Source organism: Sarcophilus harrisii, chromosome 1 (genome assembly GCF_902635505.1).
Source record: "Sarcophilus harrisii chromosome 1, mSarHar1.11, whole genome shotgun sequence".
Taxonomy (NCBI): domain Eukaryota; kingdom Metazoa; phylum Chordata; class Mammalia; order Dasyuromorphia; family Dasyuridae; genus Sarcophilus; species Sarcophilus harrisii.
Window position 1 is genome coordinate 621,897,088 of NC_045426.1, and position 24,079 is coordinate 621,921,166.

The 24,079-nt window shown below is 34.8% G+C and overlaps 1 protein-coding gene across 1 annotated transcript in view; it reads right to left on the reverse strand.

Annotated features, from left to right (window-relative positions):
- The window catches only part of KCNQ3 (potassium voltage-gated channel subfamily Q member 3), a 433,417-nt gene that overhangs the window by 31,191 nt on the left and 378,147 nt on the right, over nt 1-24,079 (reverse strand). Inside the window, exon 9 of the mRNA XM_003760398.3 lies at nt 11,181-11,207. Coding sequence (XP_003760446.3) covers nt 11,181-11,207 — 27 coding nt within the window. The remainder of the gene's footprint in view (nt 1-11,180; nt 11,208-24,079) is intronic.

A 24,079-nucleotide genomic window follows, 5' to 3' on the forward strand; every position in this document is an offset into this window, starting at 1 on the left:
ACCTGAAGATTCAGATGCTGCTCTCTTACTCTTCTCTTAAAACCATAAACAGGGAGTTTATCCAAATGCCATACACTCTGAAGTTCCCAGGTCAAAGGGAGGAGCAGTTAGCAGGACAATAAAGAGAGCCCACAACCCAGTAAAGGAAGGGTAGGGTCTGCATTTACTCAAACACACAAAGAGGAATGAGACAGTTCTTTTCCCTGGGAGTGCTACGGTTTGCAGCTAATCATTGGAAGGAAGTATCAAAAAAACACATAATTAGAAGAATAGTATCAGCTGCTGACAATCAGAAAATTAACTGACAATTCCATAAAGGCAGGGACTATGTCTCTTGCACGTTTTTCAGAGCCTACCATAGCTGTCTGCATACTGTAGGTACTTATTTAATGTTTGTTGAATTGAATTAAATTTAATGATTCAATCTGATCCCATCATTCAGTGAAAATTCTTTGCAATCTTTTGAATAGAATAAAAATTTCATTTATATTTGATTTTGTGACTCCCATTTCATCCTCCATTATCCAAAGTGTTCTCTTTGTAAATATAACAGTTCATATTTCTATAATTCTCTCATATTTGCAAAGTTATTTACATACATATATCTCATTTGAACCTTACCAAAACCTTGCAAGGAAGGTAATATTAATATATCCATCTTAAAAAGGAGAAAACTTGAGTCTCAGAAAGGTTAAACATTTTTTTTCCCCCAAGATTACTCATAAGTGCCTCTAGCAGGGTTTTGAATTGTGGTGCTAAAGAGGATTTTTGAGAGTCCTTTAGACAACAAGGATATCAAATCAATCAATACTGATTGATTCAGGATATTCACTGGAAGGTCAAATACTGGAGCTGAAGCTTAAATAATTTGGCCATATGATGAGAAGAAGGGACTCATAGGAAAAGATCCTGATGCTGAGAAAGATTGAAGGCAAAAGGAAAAGAATGGCAGAGGATGAGATGGATAGATAGTGTCATGGAAACAATGAACATTAAGTTGGACAGTTAGTGGAAGATAGAAGGGCCTGGCATGCGATAGTCCACGGGGTAACAGATGGATATGACTAAAGAACTCAACAACAACAACAATAAACAACTTTCTGACTTGCAGTCTAGGGCCCTATTCATGTTTCTTTGTATAGTCTCATGATTCCACATAGATTCTTGTTACCACAGCCAATGGGAATGATTTTGGTGGGGACAATTTAATTGGGCAGGTTCCTAGAAGCAATAAGTAAGTTTTTCATTCTCAACTCCATGTGAACATTATAGGAAGTATTGGGGAGCGTGGCTGAAATTGAGTTGGTTTCATGACATGACACCACATTGGTGTTTCTTCCCAGAAAATGCTCCCTTCTCCCAGGATGCAGTGTAAATATGTATTTCTTTGGATTGTTTTTGGCATTTTCTTCAAGTCTCAGGTCATCTGGAATTTCAAACTTTTTGATGTCATCCAGAGAGTTCCATGTCACTATTTACTCTCACTTGCCTTTTGTAAATGTGCTTGAAAAATCCCAACTCAGTGCAACTGCTTCAGTGCCATTTGCACTGGTTTATTCAGCTGTGTCATTTATCTCCTCATCAGGATGACTTTTAATTGTTTAGCTGGATTTTGCATTGAGGGACTCTCATCCATATTGAGCCGACAACATCTCCTTTAATGCCTTGAAATGAAGTTCCAAACTCACATTTTTCTAGACATTTTGAAATCTACTCTCCTCACACTTGGATGTATCCAATGTGTCCTTTTTTAGCTCTTAAAAACTTTTAAAACTATTTAAATTTAAAAAGCATTAATTGAGTACTATATGTCAGGTATTGTTCTAGATACCAGAACACAAAGGCAATAAGGAAATAGCATATGTCCTCAAAGATCTTACATTCTAAGAGGATCTCGTGTGAAATCCTTTCACTGCCCAAAGTAATTAATCCCAATCTCAGATTTAATCTCTAAGATTAAATCTTAATTTAACTGACTCTCCTTTGCCCCAATGCATTATTTTTGTTGTTCAATAGTTCCTTTGTTCGGGATCTGATTCTTCATGACCCATTTGGGGTTATCATGGTAGAGATCCATGGTAGAGATTTGACATTTCTTTTTTCAGCTCATTTTATAGATGAGGGATCAGAGCAAACAGGTTTATTATACCTTGTACCATACTTATTGTTATATGTTATATTTTGTAATGTTTGAATTATGTGCCTTTATATACCTAGTGCCTAGCACAGTGTCTTGTGCGTGGTTTTTGGATTAGACTATATTGAACTGACATTTGCTGACACAATAATTTTCTCTCAAGTTTTCTCACATTGTTGTAATTTCAATAAACAGTTCTTTCTGGTTGGTCATCAGGAGATTCAGGGCGATAATTTTCTTCATTATTTTCTCTTCTATCTTGGAAATGAAACAAATTGTTAAATGCCAAGTAAAGAATTCATCAAAGTCTCTGCTTTTAACAGAGAGAAACCCCAACAAATGAATAGAGACCTCAATTCAATTCAGAAAATATTGAATATTTATAGGCACTGTGCTAGAAATGGAGTATATAAGACAAAAATAAAACAGAATCCATCCTCGGGGAGTTTATATTCTACTAAAGAGAGTACACAATTTGAATATAATTAAGTATAATTAAAAAGTAGGGAGTACAGACACAAAGGAAAGATCAGATAAAGGGATCTAAAGGAGAGAACACTAACAGATGGAGGAAATAAGGGGTGGGGGGAATCAAGGAAAACTTCAATGAGTCTTCAAGGAAGTTAGATTCTAAAAAAATAAAGATGAAGTATGAGTACATTCCAGGTAAGAATTAGGACTTGGCATAATAGTTGGAGCCTGGAGATAATTCAAACTAGTTTGGATGGAACACAGAGAGAATGAAATGGAGGTATGTAAAATAAAATTAGAGAGATTATCTAGAATCAAAATATAGCTTACAAAATATAGCTAAAGAGCTTGTATTTTACAAAATTAGCACAGTGTTCCTTGTAGATGGGAGGCAGACCTGAACAAGGATTGTAACTGTGTGAATGGGGAGTGTTTAGTCTAGCAAGAAGAAATGCTTGTTCTTGGATCCAAAAAGTTATGAAAAATAGAGTAAAAGGTAAATGGGAACTAATAATATTTGGGCTTGATTTTTTCATTCAAGACAAGTGACAAGAAGTCATAATTATCTTTTGGTGGGGGGCAGGCAACACTGGGAGAGTGAAGGTAGAGGAGAAGATTTGAATAGCCTTGGTGAGGAATATAATTCTTCATTGCTATATCTTACATTTTATTTGTGTGATATGTATCAGAAATTGCTATTCATCTATTCCATTTAGTGTATCTATAATTTACTTTCCACAACAATAACATTTATTTTCCTTTTTCCTTTATACTTACCCAAATATTCTCCTAGTCTTCTAATATCTAATTTGCAAATTCCTATTATCTTTTTGACATTTAGTGCAATTCCTCTACTCTTTCCATTAGGTGTTTCTTTTGAATAAAACATATTCTTCCCTTATCCCCACCTTTCAGTAATAGACTTCATCCCACAAAGTTTTTGTGAGAACTATAAAGATGCATTTACCTCCATGTTGCTAACTTTATGACATATTTGTATTCATGCATTGCTATTTCATGTCAAAAGTGATGTTTCCAATTGTCTTCACTTGTAAAGAAATGGGTGCATCTTCCAAACATTACTCTTCCTGTGCCCAAACCTATTGACCTCCATGGTAGTTGTTTTCAGTTTATCATGGCATTTCTCTTCCTTCACTCCCTCTACAAACTCAAATATCAGTTTGATAGTTTCTTGGACATCTCAACAAATAACTTATCAAATCAATGCTTGTTAGTATACCTGTTATTGAAACACATCATTCTGAGAGTTCAAGTCATCATTTGGAGAGAGAGATACGAATTTCTGATATAATACTTGGAATTACTTATTCACTTCCCATGTCCTATGAATTGTATCCTCCTTTATCCTTGCATGATATTTAGCCAGAAGAATGAAGGAAAGTAGCACTTCCCATGACCTTTGATTTTTTTATTCCAGGACTTTAGGGTTATTAGAGACTCAGTCCAGATTTCTTTATCATCACATGGGCCAATCAAAGTGGGGAACAGTCAGTGGATTTGGTAACATGCCAATGAGAAATATATTGGTGATTTACTTAAGAGTTAGGATATCTGGATTCAAGACCAGCAAACTGTGTATGCTTCATGAAAATTGCATTGGCTTTCTGAACCTCATTTTCTTCATTAGTAAAATGGGGATCATACTTGTGTTGAGATAAAAAATTACATAGCAGATACAGTATCTTGGAGATGGGAATACTTAGGTTCTCTTGCCTCTGATTGCTCCTAGGAAGCTCACTGTGGTATGGTACACTAGTCTCACAGAACCTGAATTTGAATATTAACTCAACTACTTCCGACTCATGTATGACTTAACTTTTCTAGATCCCAGTTTCCTCATTTGTAAAATAAGGGGATTAGATCAGATAATTTCAAAGGTTCTTTTCAGCTCAAGATTTATCAGCCTACAAGTAAAGGTTATAGATGAAATGCTAGTCAGTATCAGGTGGGGGAGTTTCCCCACCAAGGGTTCTCCACATTCATGAAATTACAAATGCAGACTCATTCATTGTCTGAAACAAATCAGACTGGCCGTGTTAAACTCTAATATTATTGATTATTCAAGTTTGTTCTGAAGTTTAATAGTAAGATAATAGTGAGTATAAAAATATTATAAGCAAAATGCTTGTGCAGGTAGTGTGATTTAATAGGGAAAAAGTTCTTAGGCTAGGAATTAGCTGCTTTTGGATTTAAAGACTGTTCAGCCACTAATAATAATTACTAACATTTTTATAATAATTTTTATGTGCCAGATACTGTGCTAAGCACTTTATAATTAGTAACTCATCGGAGCCTTACAATAACCCTGAGAAATAGGTACTATTATTATCCCTTTTTATGGATAAGGACATCAAGGCAAAGTAACACGCTTAGGGTCAAAGAGCTAATAAATATTAGAAACTAATTTTTAATTCAGTTCTTCCTGAATCCGGACTTTATTGTGCCATCTAGCTGCTCCTAACTAGTTGTATGACACTGAACAAGTCATTTTACACCTGTGGGACTCAGTTCCCTTCTCCAAAAACCAAAAGGGAAGGATGAAAAATAGTTCTAAGATTTCTCGCAAATCTAAAAGTCTATAATTCCCTATAACATAAGGTATTTTCCACTAAGATTATTATGATCCCTTCTATTTGTTTATCTCATTTTTACTGGGCATTTTCTTTTTTTTTTAAATTTTCATTTTAACTTACATACTATGACCATTATATACAATTTCTTGGTTCTTTGCCATGTCTAGAATACTTTCTCTCTTCATCTCCATTTCTGGGCTTCTCTATCTTCCTTCAAGTCTGAGCACAAGTCATACCTTTTACCAGAAGCCTTCCTTGGTCTTCCTTAATCTTCATGCCTTACCTGTGAGACTATTCCTAAATGATTCTGTAATAACAGGTTTATACATAGTTGTTTTCATGTAGTCTTTCCCATTACATTGTGAGCATCTTGAAACTAAGAACTAGTTTTTGTTTTTTTTAAATATCCTCAGAGCTTAGCACAGTGCCTGACATCTAATAAATACCCAATAAATGCTAGTTGATATCATAGGGAAAGAAAGCAAATTACAATGGCATGTTGACACTTAGATCCTAGTAGGAAAATGCTTTGTTTTTAATATTTGAGTTTAGTGCTATCTTTTTGAACTTCCCTTTTTTCCATACGGGCTCTGTGACCATTAGTGAAAGAAGCTAATGATGAGGAAAAAGGAAGCATATGCAGTCACCAATGTTGAAACTTGATCTTATATCTAAATTTTCTGGTGAGACTATAGTCAAAGAAAGCCTCCCTATTTAATGTGATATTACTGTAAAGAGGAGAAGTTACTGAGATGGGGCATCAAATAGAGGCATTAGCAGTTCCTTCAACTTCAGAATTGTCGAGAATCAACAGAGAGGATACTTAGAAACATAAAATGACTTAGGCAGAAAAGAAAAATGGCAACAACTGATAGTGCTCAGTCAAAAGAGTACTTTTCCCACCATTTTTCAATAATCCAGAGGATAAAAAGCTTTTCTTCATCTTAAGTATTTAATACTTAGCATCAGTGCAAAGATACAATATGAGGATAACAAATGTAAAGAGAGTAGATAAGGCAGCCTGGTATAGTATAAAGCTCTCTAGAGTTGAAATTATAGATCTGAGTTTGAATCCCAACTCTCCTCCAAGCTCTGTGTGATCCTAGTCATTTACTTTTCAAGGCCCTAGTTTTCAGTGTGTGATTTGGACATATCTGTGAGGATAGAGAAATGCAAAATTCCTTCAAGATGTAATAAGCTATGATGCTCAAAATGGAGAATCTTGTAGAAGAAACTAAAGTGCTTTCTAAAACATCTAAGATAGATGACTCTATGTCGGGTGTGTTTTTCATGTTTATTGTCATTGAATTTTCAGCCTCTGACAACTGGTAATGCACATATGGAATGAGAGACACAATGAACAGTTTACAGAAGTAGAACCATGAAATCAGGGACATTTGAGTCAACCCCAGGTCTATGTTCTGTCCATTATATCACTTTTTTCATTCTATGTTCTAAAAGCATAAAGTCCTAAGAGATTTTATTATAAGATAACTTAAGAAATAGAAGCCATTTGTTGTGAGCTCCCTTTTCTCCTATACTCTATATCTCAAAGTCTCCTACTATCATTCTCTCTCTCTGCCTAATTTCAATCTCTGATGAAGAAAGAGGCAACCATTCTCCCTTCAAAGTTTCATTTGCACTGTCCTCTGTCAGATTGTTGCCATAATGTTGCCCTTCCAAAATCTTCAATTTATCTACTGGCTCATTCACTGATGTCTACCAATATGCCCAGAACTCTCTTATCCTTAAAAACACATCAAAACCCCTTTCACTTAATTCTATCATTCCCTCAAGCTACAATTTTATACTTCTTTCTTCCCTTTTCCACTATTTCTCTATCTTCTATAGGGTGTTTGGACATAGTATCTACTTAATAGCCTGATACTGAGAGAAGTTCATGGAATATTCCTTCTCCCAGTACCCAGTTTGTGAGTCTCCAGCCTATGGATTTGGGGCTTTCTCAAAGCAGAAATCTTAAGTTATCTTTCTCAAAGCAGAAAGAAATACCCCTACCTTTCCAAATGTCCTCATCTTAAAATAGGCTACTGTGCCTCCATGATGTGATCTTAGAGAGAGAGTAATTTTTCATTCCTAGATATTTTCCTTAATACCCTTACCCCGAAAATTTTCTTGATGTTTTATCAAGGCATTATAATGAAAATAGGTTCTTGAAAGTGCTGTTAGTAGAAAACAAGTTTCTATAGACAATACCAAGCCGCTATGGTGTGAAGAGCACTGGTTTTGGAATATGAGGAACTCAAGTCAAATCTCAGTTATGACAATCTGTACTTATGTGCTTTTGGGGAAGTCATTTATTTCTGGACCTCAGTATTTTTATTTGTAAAATAAGGGGATTAGACCTGATGACCTTGAAGGTGACTTGTGATTGTGTATATGTGTGTGAAATATAGCCTGGTATATTTGACAATATCAATTATGTGTGTAAATGTTTAAACACCAGGAATTTTTTGGTCATAGGTTCATGAAACTTCCAGGATGTGGACACATTGTGTCTACATTAGAGGAAGTAATACCCATCAAGGTGAAATTATGTATCCTTTAAAGCAGAATATTCAATAAATTAAAATAAAATAGGAGGCAACAAAGTAACACAATAAGTAAAGCACTACACCTGGAATCAGAAATCATTTCAAATCCAGCCTCATACATTCACTAGCTTTGTGATTGTGGGCAAGTCATTTAAACTTCATCTCAATTGCCTCAACTAAAAATGGAGATAATAATAGCCCCTACTTCCTAGGGTTTTGTGAGGCTAAAATAAGATATTTGTAAAGTGCTCTTCAAAACTCAGTGCTTTTATCAAGAATAAATGCTTTCATTAAAAACCTTCAGAGAAAACTTTAAATACCTCTTGCTCAGCTTTAATTAGATATTATCCAAAATGCAAATCTGAAGTGGAGAAATGAGACCCTTAGATGAATGAGGATTTGGTTGATGGTGGATCTTTAGTCAGCCCTACTTTGGAATTTCCTTTAATGGATGTCAAGTATTCAATATCTAAGAAAGAAACAACTTTATATCCATTATCCAGATTGTGCAGGGTAGACAGAAAACTTGAGTTGGATTTCATACTGTTGAATAGTGCACTATAATATTCTTTTCAACATATCAGAGCTTATTATAAGCTGGGTTATTATGGACTTCATCCAAGGGAATTTGGAAACTAAAAACGATCAAGATCTCATCACAAGGTGATTTTAAGTAGTTCTGTTCCTTGGTTGAGATGGTGTCTCTCATAAAGAAATTTCAATTTATGTCTTAGGGAAATTAAATCAGAAAGAAATACACTTTATCCACTGGAAAATTATTCAAAGACATTTCTATTCCTCTGATATTTTCACCAGCTCTCCAAATGTCACTAACAATGGTGGAAAAAACACAAACTTTGGAGTCAGAAGTTGTATTTATGGCACGCATACTTATTCACCATGTGGGCTATGGCAAATCAGTCTTCCTAAACCTGTTTTCTCATTGGGAAATGGAAGATAACAAATGCTAAGCCTATCTCAAATAGGATAATGAAGAGTTGGACATGACTAAAAACAACTAAACAACTATATCAACAACATACTTGAGCAACAACCTCATTTTACCTCCTGTCAAGTGACTGACAATTTAAGAGAGAATTCTTGACTTTGAAAACTGCCTACTCCACTTTTGAATAGTTTTAAATTGCCAGGCAGGAATATTTTCCTTTCTTTAAACCTATAATTTTTTTTTAAATCTTCTTCCCAATTCTGCTCTCTGGAACCAAATAAAATAAATCAAATATCTCTTCTGCTTGATAAGTCTTAAATGTTTTAGGAAAATGTTCATTTCTGCCTCGTTTTTTTTTTTTTTTTTTTCTTTTTTGGATAAAACATTCCTACTTTATTCAATTGCACCTCATGTGACAGGAAGCTGAGACTCAATAGAATCATGATTTCTTTTTGACTCTGTTCATCTGTAGAATACCCTTCCTAAAATATAATGCCAAGGATAGACACAATATCCCAAAGGTGATCTGACTAGAGTAGAAGATGACAAAACTAATGTCCTTAAAGCCTAAGATTATATTAGCTTTAGGGGTGTTCAGGACACCCAAATGACTCATGAACTTATGATTTGTGAAAACCAATTATCAGAAATTTTTAAAAATTCTGAAAATTCAATGTGTGTCTCTCCTTACTATAACTGTGATTAATTATATGGCAAAACTTTGTTCTTAGAAGTCCTTTGAAGTCCTTCAAAATCAGCAATAAGGTCATTCATGCCTAATAAAGTATCAACATGTTCTGTTCATTGTAAGTCATTATTAGCTTTCACAAAATATTGAAAATGTCTTGCTGGTAGCTCTGCCATATTGTTCCCAGAAGCTGGTAAAGGGAACTCCACCAAAAAGTGATAGTTTTTTTTTTTTTTTTTAAGAAGAGCTCTATAAAATATTTGTGTCTTTGTTATCTCTTAATATTTTTAAAACTGTTTTTTTTTAATAGTATGTGACTAGATACATTTGTGGATCCATCATCTGCCACTTTCTAAAATGTAACTAAAATTGAGAAAAGGTATATTTTAGTGAAAGATTTTTAATTAGAATTTGAGTTTTCTCTTTCTGTTAAGATTTCCACATTTATTTGTATTGATTGTATTGATTATTTCTGGGTATGGAAGGATAGCCTTCAGCAGACAGATGTAACCATGTCTAAGTATTACTTTCTAGTTACTTTTCAAGTATAGAGTAAGTGCTTAGCAAATATTTTATCTTTCTATCTAGTTATGAAATCTTTTAGAAGTGATTAGTCAGTGTAACTTGGAGGAGCTCAGTTTCCTGAGAAAAGTCTGGTAACTTCAAGATGTGAACATTCTCTTTTCAAGAGAATTAAAGCTTTGAGTGTCAGACTAAGATTTTGAAGGTTCCCAGAGCTGAAAGATGAAGGTCTTCATAATTTGATTTAATATTTAAAGTTATTATTTTCAGAGAATTGCTTAGAAATTTACTCTATATTACTTTAGAGGTGATATGTCATAGTATACAGTATACTATTTGGAATAAGGAAGGACTTCTTCAAATCTTGCCTCTGAAACTTAGTAGCTACATGACACCAGGAATGTTATTTAATCTCTAGATGTCTAAAGCAATAAAGCAATACTTTAGGACTTATTAGAGATAGATCACCAACTAGAGATAGATCATTATAAGGAATTCCTGCACAAGGAGTTCCTTATTCTGATGGAATCATAGATTCTTCATATATTCACACATATAATCTACACATAATATAGAAATATAAATATTGTTTATCTATACAAATAATTTGTATTATGAATATGTTTCTTTCATACTCTGGGAGCTCTGAATAATTTTTTTAAATGTTGTAATAGAAAACAAAATGTTTCCAAATCACTTTTTAAATGTAGTTCATTAATGAGTATTTGACAGCACAAAGGGAGCCAACATAAAATGGCAGAGAAAGCACTGAAGCCAGCAAAATCTGTTAGCTAATCATTCCATGTGAATAACTGAAATCCCTTTGCCTATAGTGTGTTAGTCTGTAAGCAGGATCTTGGTAACTTGGGGTACTGATATAAAGAAAGAAAGGAAAGGAGAGAGGGAGGGAGGGAGGGAAGGAAGGAGGAAGAGAGAAAAGGAAAGAAGGAGGGAGGGAGGAAGGAAGGAAGGAAGGAGTTAGGGAGGGGAAAAGAGAATGCATGAAGGGAGGGAGGAATGAAGCAAACTTTTCATGAGTTCCCACAATGGTAATGCCTTCCCATTAAAATTATAATTTATTTTGTCTATGTCTTATTTGTACCTAGTAGTTTGCATACTGTTTTCCCATCAGTCTAAGAGTTCCTTGAGGGCAGGGATATTTTTGCTTTTCTTTTTTTATCAGTACTTAGCATATGCCTGGTACACAGTAGGTGCTTAATACATGCTTATTAACTTGACATGAAGTGTGTTAATAAAGAACACCTACCTGGCCCCTGCCTCCAATTGCTCTTTTCTGTAAGGAAAGGAAAAGGAAAAGAAAAGATGAATATAGATTAGAATAATTCCCATTGTAGAGACCTGTCCCTCCCCTACCTCCCATTCAGAATAGACTACAGGATTTCTGTCAGAAGATTGGAAAACTGAAAACAGGGAAAGAAAAAGGATAATGATTGAGTTTAATAAGGTTAAGGCATGAAAGTTTGATGTAGGGTCAGGGTCCTCACTCAAATTTCTATAATACTTTTTTCATAAAGTCTTTGAAGTATAAGCATATTCATGCTCATTGCACAGACGTAGAAACTGAGGCTTAGAAAACATAAGTGATTTGTATAGATTCATATGAATCTGAACTCTCAAATCCAGAGACTTATTTCATATTGCCTCTGTCTATCTGAAGTTTTTTTTTTTCTTTCTTAATCAAAAGATGACGGAATAAGGAAAAGAATAAAGCTTTCCTCAGGCTCCTCTCCTCTTCCATTTGCATGTCATCTGATCCTCACAACAATCCCGAAAGGTAGATGTTATTTCCATTTTACAAATGAGAAAACTAAGGCAGCCATAATTTAAACTGACTTGCCTAGTATCAAATAATCAATAAGCTCAGATATTAATTTGAGACATGATTTGATCTCAATAGTTCTTGACACCAAATCCTATACTCTATTCATTGTGCTACCTACCTAGCTGTCATGTTGTTTGTATTTTGACACTGACCATTAGACTGTGAGCTTATTGAAGCCAGGTTTTCTGCTTTCTTATTTTTTGTGTGTCCCCAAAACTTAACAAGGTTTCTGACAAATAATATATGTTTAATAAATTTTATCTGACTTAATGATAGAGAAGATGGGAGAGGAAAGGAAAGATTTTGCAACATTAGTTTGGTTTTACCCACACCCTGGGAATTGTGAGGACCATAAATAATGCCACCAAAAGAAAGAGAGAAACATCTTCTGATACTTATATTTTGAATTGGGCTGAATCTAGATTAACTTCAGGTCATACTCTAAAATTTATCTTTAAAAAAAAAAAACCTTAAATATCAACCTTCTTTGTAAATGTCAACTATTATAATTCACATGAAAGCATATAACATTCACATGCTGCTCTGTCTTGTCAGCATATAGTCTATACATTTCCAGTAGAATGCAAACTCTTCATGGGTAAGCAGTTTTATTTTTTGTGTTTGTAGTTCCAGAAGCTTTGCACTGCTTTACACATGAAAGACACTTAATAAGAATTCCTTGGGTTGTACTGAGGAGTTCATTTAGTACAAGATCAATACTGATAATAAACTGGTTATCTAGAATGTCCATCCTATATTATAGAGCTCTAAATGATCAAAATCATTTCCTTAATAAAAACTAAAATATGAGGGGAGGAGGATTATAGAAAGATGGCAGAGTAGACCAGCAAATTCCAAGCTTTCCTGATTTCTCAAACAAACAAAACAAAATTGTTTCTTAACATAGACCAGTAAAAAAAAATGAAGAAGAAGAAGACTTGGGGCAGCACAGAGATCCTTCTGGGGCTACTGGAGAAGATCTGACAAACAAACCCAAGACTAAGGTTGAACCAGTGAGAAGTGTCAACACCTACAGGCTAGATTCTTAGAAATAGCAAGTGGGGAGTCCGGGGACTAGCTGGGTACAGAGAGAGTCTCACCTTATAAAATAGAAAATTTTACCTCATGGACAACTTGGTAAGATGGGGATCTGAGTCTGGGAAGACTGAAGGAATCTTTGCTGATTAGGAACACCAGGCCCAGCTGTATTGTTGAGATGCTTTGGCAAGAAGGAACAAGCACACCAAATGAGTGTAGAGGCAATGGGGTACGGGTGGTGCTGGCTGTGAGTGCTTGAAGAAGGATGGAGGTTTTGGTTTGAGGATCCAGGTCAGAGGAAAGAGCTGAAGTGAAGCCAGTGCTATCCCAGGTTTAGATTAGAGATGCTTACATTAATACTTCTCCTTTAAAAAAAATGAACAAGCAAAGAAGCCAACCATCTTACTATAGAAATAAGGAAAATGAGGGTTTATCTTCAGAGGAAGACAGTGAAGCAGAAAAAGAAAAAAGCTTCTTCTATTCTAAAGAGTAATGCTAAATGACAACCTACCCAGAAAGAATTTATAGAACTCAAAAAATCTCAAAAATCAAATGAGATTGAGGAAAAACTTAAAAAAAAAAAGACAGAAAGAAAAAGAGCATCTAAGAAAAGCAAAAAGATTATGAGGGGTATGAAAGTGATTAACTAGAAAAGGAGGTACAGAGTCTTAAAGAAGAAAATACTTTTTTAAAAATTAGAATTGAGGAGGCCAAGCCAAGATGGTGGAGGAAAGGCTGGAATTTACCCAACCTCTTTCTCAAACTGCTCCAAATTCTTTTTAATAACGACTAAAAAATTTTAGAGCATCAGAATACCCCAAAAGTTAGAGTAGAACATTTTTCAGATGAAAAGAACTTGGAGGATCAACAGGAAAGTTCTGTGACATGAAGGTGGGAGTCCAGTATGCAGTTTTGGGTATGGGCCATGCCAGGGCATCCTGGGTTCCAGCCAAACCTCTGAATAAAGTGGCAGTGCTGGAGGCAGCCCAGAGACATCAAAAAGGACTAGAAGATCAACAGAAAAGGTCTGTGGAACCAGGGTGGGAGCCAAGCTCATAATTTCAGTGCAGGCTGTACCAGTGCAGTTCGAGGCCCAGCACCCACCAAGACCCAGACCCAGTCCTGGTCAGGGCTACAGTATCAGCTGCGTAGGACCTCTTAGCAGTAGTGTTAGAGGCTTCTAGACCTCTCAGCCTGGAACATCAGAGTCTATTCAGAAGATCACTGGAGAGGGTCTGTGGAAACATGGTGAGAGTTTGGTGTGCAGTTGCAGTACATGCTGCTCCAGCTCAGCCCTGGCCCTAACCCTGGATAAAGCATCAGCAAAGCAGAACTCTGTTGATTTAGCAAATAGTTCTTATAGATGCAGTGGGGTGGGGACACACTTAACAGATCCAGGGCAGAAAAGAGGCATTGTGGGGAGGTTTCTAGAGGGATCTCTGAAAACATTTGCACAAAACCTCTGAAACTCCACCCTCCACCATGGAAATATTCTAAATTAAAATCCTCAGTTAAAAGCGGAGTAATAGGCTAGGGAAGTGAGCAGACAGAAGAAAAAAAGATTCAAACGAAAGAAAGCTATTAATGGTGATAAGGAAGATTAAAACACACACTCAGAAGATGATAACAAAATCAGAGCTCCTATATCCAAAGTCTCCAAGAAAAATAAGAATGGGGCTCAGGCCATGGAAGAACTCAAAAGGGATTTTGAAAACCAAGTAAGAGAAATTGAGGAAAAATTATGAAAAGAATTGAGAGTGGTGCAAAAGGAAATGCAAAAACCTAGTGAGGAGAAGAATGTCTTGAAATGAAAAAATGACCAATTGGGAAAGGAGGTATAAAAACTCACTGAATAAAATAAATCTTTTAAGAATAAAACTGAGCAAATGAAAGCTAATGACTTTATGAGAAATCAAGATACAATAAAGCAAACCTAAAAAAAAGAAAAACAAAAGGAAAAAATGTGTAATACCTCATTTGGAAAAAAAAACTAACATAAAAAATAGAGCTTGGAAAGAGAACTTAAAAATTATCAGTCTACCTGAAAGTCATGGTCAAAAAAAAAAAAAAAAAAAGCCAGGACATTATCTTGCAAGAAATTATGAAGGAAAACTGTCCTGATATTCTACAACCAAAGAGTAAAATAGAAATTAAAAGAATACACAATGATCACCTCCTGAAAGAAATATCAAAATGAAAACTCCCAGGAATATTATAGCCAAATTTCGGAACTCTCAAGTTGAGAAAATATTGAAAACATCCAGAAAGAAACAATTCAAGTACAGTGGAGCCCAAATCAGAACTACACAAGAGTTAGTAGCTTCTGCATGAAAGGACTGGAGAGCTTGAAATGTGATATTCTGGAGAGCAATGGAACTAGAATTACAATCAAGAATTACCTACCCAGCAAAACTGAGTATAATCCTTCAGAGGAAAAGATGGTCATTCAATGAAATAGAAGATTTTCAAACATTTGTGATGAAAAGACCAGAGTTGAATGGAAAATTTGATTTTCAAAGACAGGATTCTGAAGAAAAATAAGGAAGTAATCAAAAAAGTGAGATAGCAAAGGTCTTAATAAGATTTATCTGTTTGCATTCCTACATGGGAGGAAGATATTTGTAACTCATTAGAACATTCTTCTTATTATGGCAGTTAGAAGGAATATATGTGCACAGAGGGCCTGATTGTGAGTTGAATATGAGATGATAATCTTTTTTTTTAATAATGAAATTAAGGATCAAGAGAGGAAGCTACTGGGAGAAATGGAAAGGGAGACGTGGAATGGTGTAAATTATCTGCCATAAAAAAAGAGGCAAGAAAAAACCTTTACAATGGAGGGGGAAAAGGGGAAGACAGAGTGAGTGAATGAATCTTATTTGCATCTGAATTGGCTCAAAGAGGAAATAATATACATACTCAATAGGGATGTAGAAATCTGTCTTACCCTGTAGGAAAATAGGAGGGGAATGGGATATGGGAAGAGGGGAGGGTGATAAAAAAGAAGGCCTATTAGGGGAGGGAGTGGTCAGTAGCAAAACACTTTTGAGGAGGGACAAGGTGAAAGAAGAGAGAGAATAAATGGGGGGAAATACAATTAGCAAAAGTAATTGTAAAAAGAATTTTGAAGCAAGTTTCTCTGATAAGGCCTCATTTCTCAAAAACAGAGAGAACTGAGTCAAATTTATAAAAAATAAGAGCTATGCCCTAATTAAAAAAAAAGGTCAAAAGATATGATCTGTACCCAAAGGGCTATATATTCTTGCATATCCTTTGACCTAATAACACTACTACTCAGTGTGAGTGCTCAAAGAGGCCTGGGGAAGAAAAAAAAGGAAAATGTACAAAAAATATCATAACAACTCTTTTCAGTACAAAAAAACAATGAAAAATTGAGGGGATGCTCATCAATTAGGGAATGGTTCAATAAACTGTGGTGTGTATTTATGATAGAATATTATTGTTCTATGGGAAATGATGAGCAGGATGTTCTCAGAAAAAAAAAAAGACATGGAAAGTCCTCCATGAATTCAAGCAAAGTGAAATGTACTGCACACATAGTAATAATAATGTTCCTGGGTGACCAGTTGTGAATGAGTTTGCTGTTCTCAATAGTACAATCATCCTCAACTACTGTGAAGGATCCCATGAACAATCCCATGCACACCCAGAGAAAAGAACTGATTGTGTCTGAATAAAGATTGAAGCATTCTCTCTCTCTCTCTCTCAATTTTCATGAGGGTTTTTATTTTTATTAGCTTCAGACATCTTACGTTTTTTTCATAACTTGACTTTTATGGAATGTTTTGTATAACTTCACAAAATGGGGATAAGGGAGAGAACCTAGAACTCAAAAAATTTGAAAAGAAATGTATTTTTTGTTTGTTTTGAATGTAACTGTGGAAAATATTAAATAAATAAAAACATGAAAATTAGAATTGGGCAAGGGAAAGTTGGTGAAACTATAAAAGATTGAAAAAAATAGAACAGAATATGAAACTTGAGAAAAACAACAGATCTGGAGAACAGATCAAGAAGAGAAAATATCATAATAATTGGACTATCTGAAAGCAGGGAGCAAAAAAAAAAAAAAAAAAGAATCTTGACACAATCATGCAAGAAATGATCCAAGAAAATTGTCCTGTTGTGATAGAACATTGAGGAAAGTACAAGTAGAAAACTACGTATTACCACTTCAACAAGATTCCACATGGAAAACATATAGGAATATTATTGCCAAACTCCAAACCCCTGGATCAAACAGAAAATTTTGCCAGAAATAGACAAACAAAACAAATTAAAAAATTTTGGAGCTACAATTAGAATTGTACTGGACTTAGCAGCAGCTACAATAAAAGTCCACAGGTCCTGGACTAATATATATCAACAATCAGAAGAACTAGGCCTGAATTTAAAAATATTTTATCCTGCAAAATTAACCATACTATTGAATGGAAAAATATGGACATTCAACAAACTTAGAGATTTTCAGGATTGTGTCTCAACCAAATCCAAACTCAATAAAAAAATTAACATATAAGAACCAACGTCAAAGATTAATTTCCAGGGACTCAATAAAGATAAATTGTTTATGTTTTTTATATGAAAATGTATACCATATGTTTAAGATTGACATCAATAATTGGGTAGTTCAAAAGAAAAACTGAGGCAGAGCTGAGTATGATATGACTTTAAAAGGCAAAATTGTCTAGGAAGAAAAAATAGTGGTTAGGCTATATGAATGAGGTGCAGAGGAAGAACCAACACAGAGGCATTAAAGAGGGGAGGAGGACTGGTAGTTCTAAAACCTAAACCTAAACACACACACAGCACACATACACAAACATACACCATGAAGAGAATAGAATCCTCCAAAATCTGTAAAGAAATAAGGGAGGAGCAATTGGAACAAAGAAGAATATAGGAAGGTGTATAGATTTATGACAGTTGGACAGGGTCTTTAGATTAACAGAATGGAATAAAGAGGGAGCAAAAGGATGGGAAAGGAGATAAGGGAGGGATCCATGGCTGAAAGGAGATTAAATAAATAGCAAGGCAAGTTAAAGAGAAGAATTAAAGTAGAAGAGATAAGGAAATATACACAAACAATATTAACAAGGATCAAGCATAGAATTCATTAGCAAAAAAAATAATCAGGACTAGTAATCATTGATCTCCAAAATCCATAATATGACAGCCATTTTAACTTTTTAAGATACATGTTTACATATGTGTAAATGCATATGTGTATATATATGCATGTAGGCATAGGTATGTGTACATACAGATATATGTTTATATATATGTATATAGATATATAGACATATAGATATGTGTGAATATGTGTATATATATGTATATGTATATGTATAATGTGTATACATACATACTCCTACTTAACTGTAGCCTGGTTGGGGGAAGTGGTGGGGATGAATGAACAAAAAATAATAAAATAAAATGTTCATAGCAGAGAACAAAAGAATAACCTTAAAGGAAGCAAAGAAAAGATGTACAATCATGAATATATAATCCTTTCTATTATTATATATGCTTTCTTGAAAGGGAAATTTATTGTTACATCTTCTGAATCCTCTCTGATGTTCTATGGAACATATGACAGTGTTTTGTTTTGTTTTCCTTTTCTATTTTGTTTAAAATGTATTTAGTTTTAAATAAATAAAAGTAAATAAAAATAAATAAAACAAAAATGAAATTTTAAAAACAAAATAAATACAAATAAAGAAAGATTAAAAATAAAATTAAAATAAAAAAACCCTTCAAGTTTTTATCTATTTTTCTTACTTTTCCCTAGGGCCAAGCAGAAATACTCAAAAGACTTTTCCACATGAAAGCTCTTCAGATAATCAGAAAGACAGCTTGCGATAAGAGGCATTTGGGTGGTACTGTGGATAGCAGTGGTTCTCAAAGTCTGGTCCAGAGCATCCTTGGAATCTCTGAAATCCTTTCAGAGAGTCTACAAATTCATAACTGGTTTTTATTTTTAATGTGATCAATATCTATAACTATAACCCACATAAACAAAAATTCTTTGGACAGATCCTCAATCATTTTTAATAGGATAAAGATATTGAGAACAAAAGTTTGAGGACCACTGGGATAGAGTATGAAACTGAGATTCAGGAAGACTTGAATTCAGGACCTTAAAAACTAATTAGGATGGGTAGGCCAAGCTAATATAATAAAAATCACAATTCTATCTAAATTGGTCTGCTTGTTGAGTTCCATACCAATCAAACTGTCAAAAATTATTTTATAGAACTAGAAAAAATACTAACAAAATCTATCTGGAAGAACAAAGGATCAAGAATATCAAAGGAATTAATGAAAAAAAATTTACAAAATATGGTGGCTTCACAATACCAAACCTAAAACTATACTATAAAACAGCATGTATCAAAAGCATTTGGTACTGGCTAAGAAACAGAGTGGTGGATTAGTTGAATAGATTAAATAATGAAGGTCTATAGTAATCTAGTATTTAATAAAATATTCCAGCAAAACAAGCAGAATCAGTACTACATTGTATACAATAATAGCAAGAATATGTAATGATCTACTATGAAAGACTTGGTTCTTTTTAGTGGTTCAGTGATCCAGGGCAATCCCAATAGATTTTGGATAGAAAATGCTATTTGCATGCAAGAAAAAAAAATATATATATATGTGGAGATTGAAGGTAAATTAACATATTATATGTTCACTTCTTTTTTCTTTTGTTTCTCTCCCATGGTTTTCCCTTTTGTTTTGATTTTTCTCTTTCAACAAAACAATATACATTAAAAGTAAATAAATAAATTTAAACGAAAAAAAAAAAAAAACTAATTAGGATACCAGGAAAGTCACTGAACCTTTCTTAGGTTCTGGGTGCTGGGCCTGGAGACAGGCAGACTTATATTTGTGAATTCACTTCTGGTCTCAGACATTAGGCAAGTCACTTAACTCTGTCTGCTTCAATTTTTCATCTATAAGATAAACTGGAGAAGGAAATGGCAAACCACTACAGTATCTTTGCCAAGAAAACCCCAAAGAGGTCACAAAAAATTGGGCATAACAGAGTAGCATCAGTTTTTTCATCTATATAATAGGAATACTAATATTAATATTCCTTTCTTAAAGAATTATGAGCCTCAAGTGAGATATCACACATAAAAATCTTTGAAAACCTTAAAATGCTAAATAAATATTAGTGATGATGATGGTTATATAGGGGGCTAAATTTTACCCAGAGCCATTCATTTGTTAGCAATGGCTTCTTAACACTATCCTATTTATACTGCAGTTTTCAACTGATTTATTTTTTGAAACTCAGGAGCTAGACAAAATTCAAAAGCTCTGTCACTAAACTAATAGAACATAAGCTCCTTGAGGCCAAAGACTTTTTTCCCTTCACTGTTATGGGCTGAGGCTTGAGTTGATGCATTGAGGTCCCAAGTAAGTGAGGCTAACTAGTAATTGGGCTATACTCTATTAATATACATGATTGGATAAAGAATGGTCCCTGCCCACTCTGTGCAAGTCCTGATGTGTTGTATAGGAAATGACGATTTTGGTGGGTGGAGGCAGAGAGGGAGACAGGAAGAGAAGCTGGGAGAGATTGGGCCTGGGTTCGAGACTCCGAGCTGCTGGTTGTGTGGCTGCTGGTCGAGCTAGCTTCTTGACTCAGCTGCACACATTGCTATCGCCGATTCTCTTCCACCTCCAATCTTTCTTCACTGAGAATAAAGACTGACGATTTTCCCCTAACCTGAATTCCTGTCTCGTGCTGATTTTAAAATACACTATCTTCACACTTCACAAGACAGTGTCTACCACATAGTGCCAAGTACTTGTATCCTTTTTATATCACCAAGAACCAACTATAGGGCCAGTCTTCCCCCAAATAGTTTCAGCCCATGTTAGTTATCTCTATCTTTCCACAGACCACTAAAATGTCATTCTCTCAAATAGGCTAGGATCTGCTTTATTAAGTCTTTGAACATTTAAATGCTTTTTTGGTTGAATGAGCCTAAGATCAAGTCAGCAAGTGACCCTTCCCCAAGAATACAGAGTTCATATTGTCAATGAGGTCCTTCACAAAGGTGGTTTACTTGCACACCATTTAGGGATGGTTTTGTTTGTTTTTCAATCATAGAAAAGAACAGTGAATCAGAATAAAGAAAAAAAGAAAAAGAGAGGTGAAAGAATGGAATCTTTGGACTAACCACTCTTAATTACTTGAAACCAACTAGAAAAGATGAGAAAGATTGAAATAGGGGTGATTTTATCATAAAATGTTTGAGCTAGAAAAGATATGGAATTTGAAACTAATCTGGTTTGTTTCATTATGCAAAAGAAAAAGCTGAGGTGTACAGAAATGATGTAATTTGCCCAAAGTTATACAACTGGTTAACAGAAGAGCTAAAATTTGAGCTCACCTTTCTTGCTTGTCATATTAATATTTTTTCCCCACTGCAACAGGTTGGCTCTGCAGCTACTTGAGCATTTTCAAACATGCTATATTTTGTTTAGTCACAGATCAAATAGACAAAATGGAAGAAGAAAAATATTTGAGGGAGGACAGATATGTCTGTGACTTTGGGAAGGTTGTTTTGCTTCAGTCTGGGTGTCAGTTTTTTCAATTTTAAAATGATCAGATGGGAATGATAAGATTAGTTTCTCACATCTAGATCCTGATATATGTGGATCATGAGAATGAAATAAATACAACTGTGAAATGCTTTCGTAACCTTTTATTCTCCAAAACTTTCTGAGTCAGGCAGGGGTAAAAAAAAAAAAAAAAAAAAAAAAAAAAAAAAAAAAATTGGCCTAGCAATGTGCGTATTATCAAAGGTATGAGTCATTCAGTGATTCTTCTTAGTATCAAACATTCATTGCTTGATGTAATGATTACTGTATAATGTCAAAGATGTTAGAAGCAGAAAGCAAAAGTGTCATTGCATATTCTATTGATGAAGGCCATGAATACTTGGCAACTGGGGATGCTGATGTCATTAAAAATAATCTTCTGGGCTAATTTTAAAGATGCATGAAAAGAGAGAGGACAAAAGGAGGGAAGAAAGAAATGAAAGGAAAAAAGGAAGTAGGAGAAAAAGGAAGGTAGGGAAACAGTGGGAAGGAAAGAACAGTGGGAAAGAGAGAAAGGGAAAGAAGAAATAATTCAAAAAAGGGAAGGAAGGAGATAGGGAGAAAGTAGAGAAGATAAAAAAGGGAAAAAGCACATCGGGGGAAGGAATAGGGAAGTGGGAATGGAAGAAATAGAGAAACAAGGAGAAGGAAGGACAAGATGGAGGGTTGGATAAAAGGAAGGACTAGAGAGAAAAGAAGGAAAGAATAAGAGAGGAGGAAAGAAGAAAGAGGGGAAGGAAGAAAATAAAAACAGAAAGAAAGGAAAAAGGAAAGAAAAGAGAAAAAGAAGGATTGTTATGAGCCAGAACTTGAAACAAGATGATAACTCAAGGGAGATGTTAGAATCCTAGTGTTAACTCGGTGGAATTGATATAGTGCTTATTGGTTCACACCTTAGAGCAAATCCTTACAAAGTGATAAGTCAGTTGCCTAATTTAGCATGGTACTTAGCAAATTCTCTAGCTCACTAACGTATTTAAGTACTCATTGGAGTTCACACTTTTAGGAGATTTACAAGTCAGGATTCAGTATGAGATTCACAAGTCAGAAACCCAAAATCCCACTCTCTCAGAGGAGAAGTCAACCTTTGGATTCACACCTTTAAGAGATCATATATAAGAAGCTCTTAGAGCTTCAGTAAGTTAATTAGTTCAGAAGAAGCCACGAGTCGGAGTTGAGATAGAGCCAGAAGTCACTTAGGAAGATTGACAGAGTGACAGAGCACTCTGGGAGGAAGACCACAAGCCCACTCTTGGAGGTGGAGTCAGATTCATTCCAACTTTCACCTTGGTGCTGGCTGGAGACATTCGGAGTTGAGCTAGAGGCAAAAGACTAGGAGCAACAGCTCTCAGAATCAAGGAAAGCTGAGCCCTCTAAGAAAGCTACCCAGTCCCAAGGAAGGAGAAAATAAACGTTTGGATTTTATCAGCTGGCTGCATTTGAAGTGATTATTACTCTGTGAAACTAAGGCTGCCTCCAGAAAATCTCCCCAAGAAACCTTCTCCCAGAGAGAACTATTATATTTTAAAGAAGAGAACACCACAAAGGATGAAGTAACAAAGGAAGGGCTTAGGGGAAAGAAAAAAAAGAAAGGAAGGAAAGATGGGAGGGAAGAACTAAGAAGAAATAAAAGAAGAAAAAAGGGCAGAAAAGAAGAGAAGAAATAAGGGGAAGATATGAATTAATATATGAAGAATAAAACAATGAAGTTGGGCCAAAAGTGAGTTATACTAAAATTATGAATATAATATATAGCTTTATAGACCACATGAAGGCTTCTGTATTCATAAAACAACAGGTTGACCATGAATCACTTAGTGGACTGAAGGACTGATATATGAAAGAATGCTCAGTTTTTCTTCTTTTAAATAGATTTGTTTTGGATTAAATGAAAGATTAAAAAGAAGAGACATTTAGTTCTCTAAAGTGTTATGTCATTGGATGGATGGATGACAGCAATCTAAGTTGCCATGTGGTTTACAAAGTGCTAGAGTTTCACAGATCCCCTGGGAATTTGGCAGGGTAGGTCTCTTATCCCCATCAAGTCTCCTCCTTGGAGGGATACTGGATTACAAATTGTCTAGTGATAAATACAGAAAATTTGGATTCTCTTAGCACTCTGTCAGTCAGAAACCTCTCTTTCCTAGTATTTCTGTCCCTCAATCCTTCCTACTTATAATAACAAACCCCACCAGATCTTAAAGTACTTTCTGAATCATCAAAGTGATTCAATTTTGTTTGAGATAATGTTAATATTATGTGTGTGTTTTACAGCTCTCTGTTTCTTTGAGATTCACATTCATAGAACATGGATAAGAAGTAATATTATTTTAAGTAGAGAGGTTATATAGGAAGGATCATCTAACTGAACCATTTCTACAGCATAGCTAACAGATAGTTGAGCCTCTGCTAGAATAGTTCTACTAACAAACAACTTATTCCTTCACAAAGAGACCATTCTATGTATCTATGTGAAAGCCCTTAAAATTTCTGAAAAGAGCTATTATCATCCCCCCCTTCCTTGCACCCAAACTCCTGTACCACCAACATAATTTTCTGTTCTCTAGGCTAAATTAGTATTAAACCAAAGGAATTAGAACTATAAAAGACTTTAGAGATCACCTAATTCAATTCTTTCT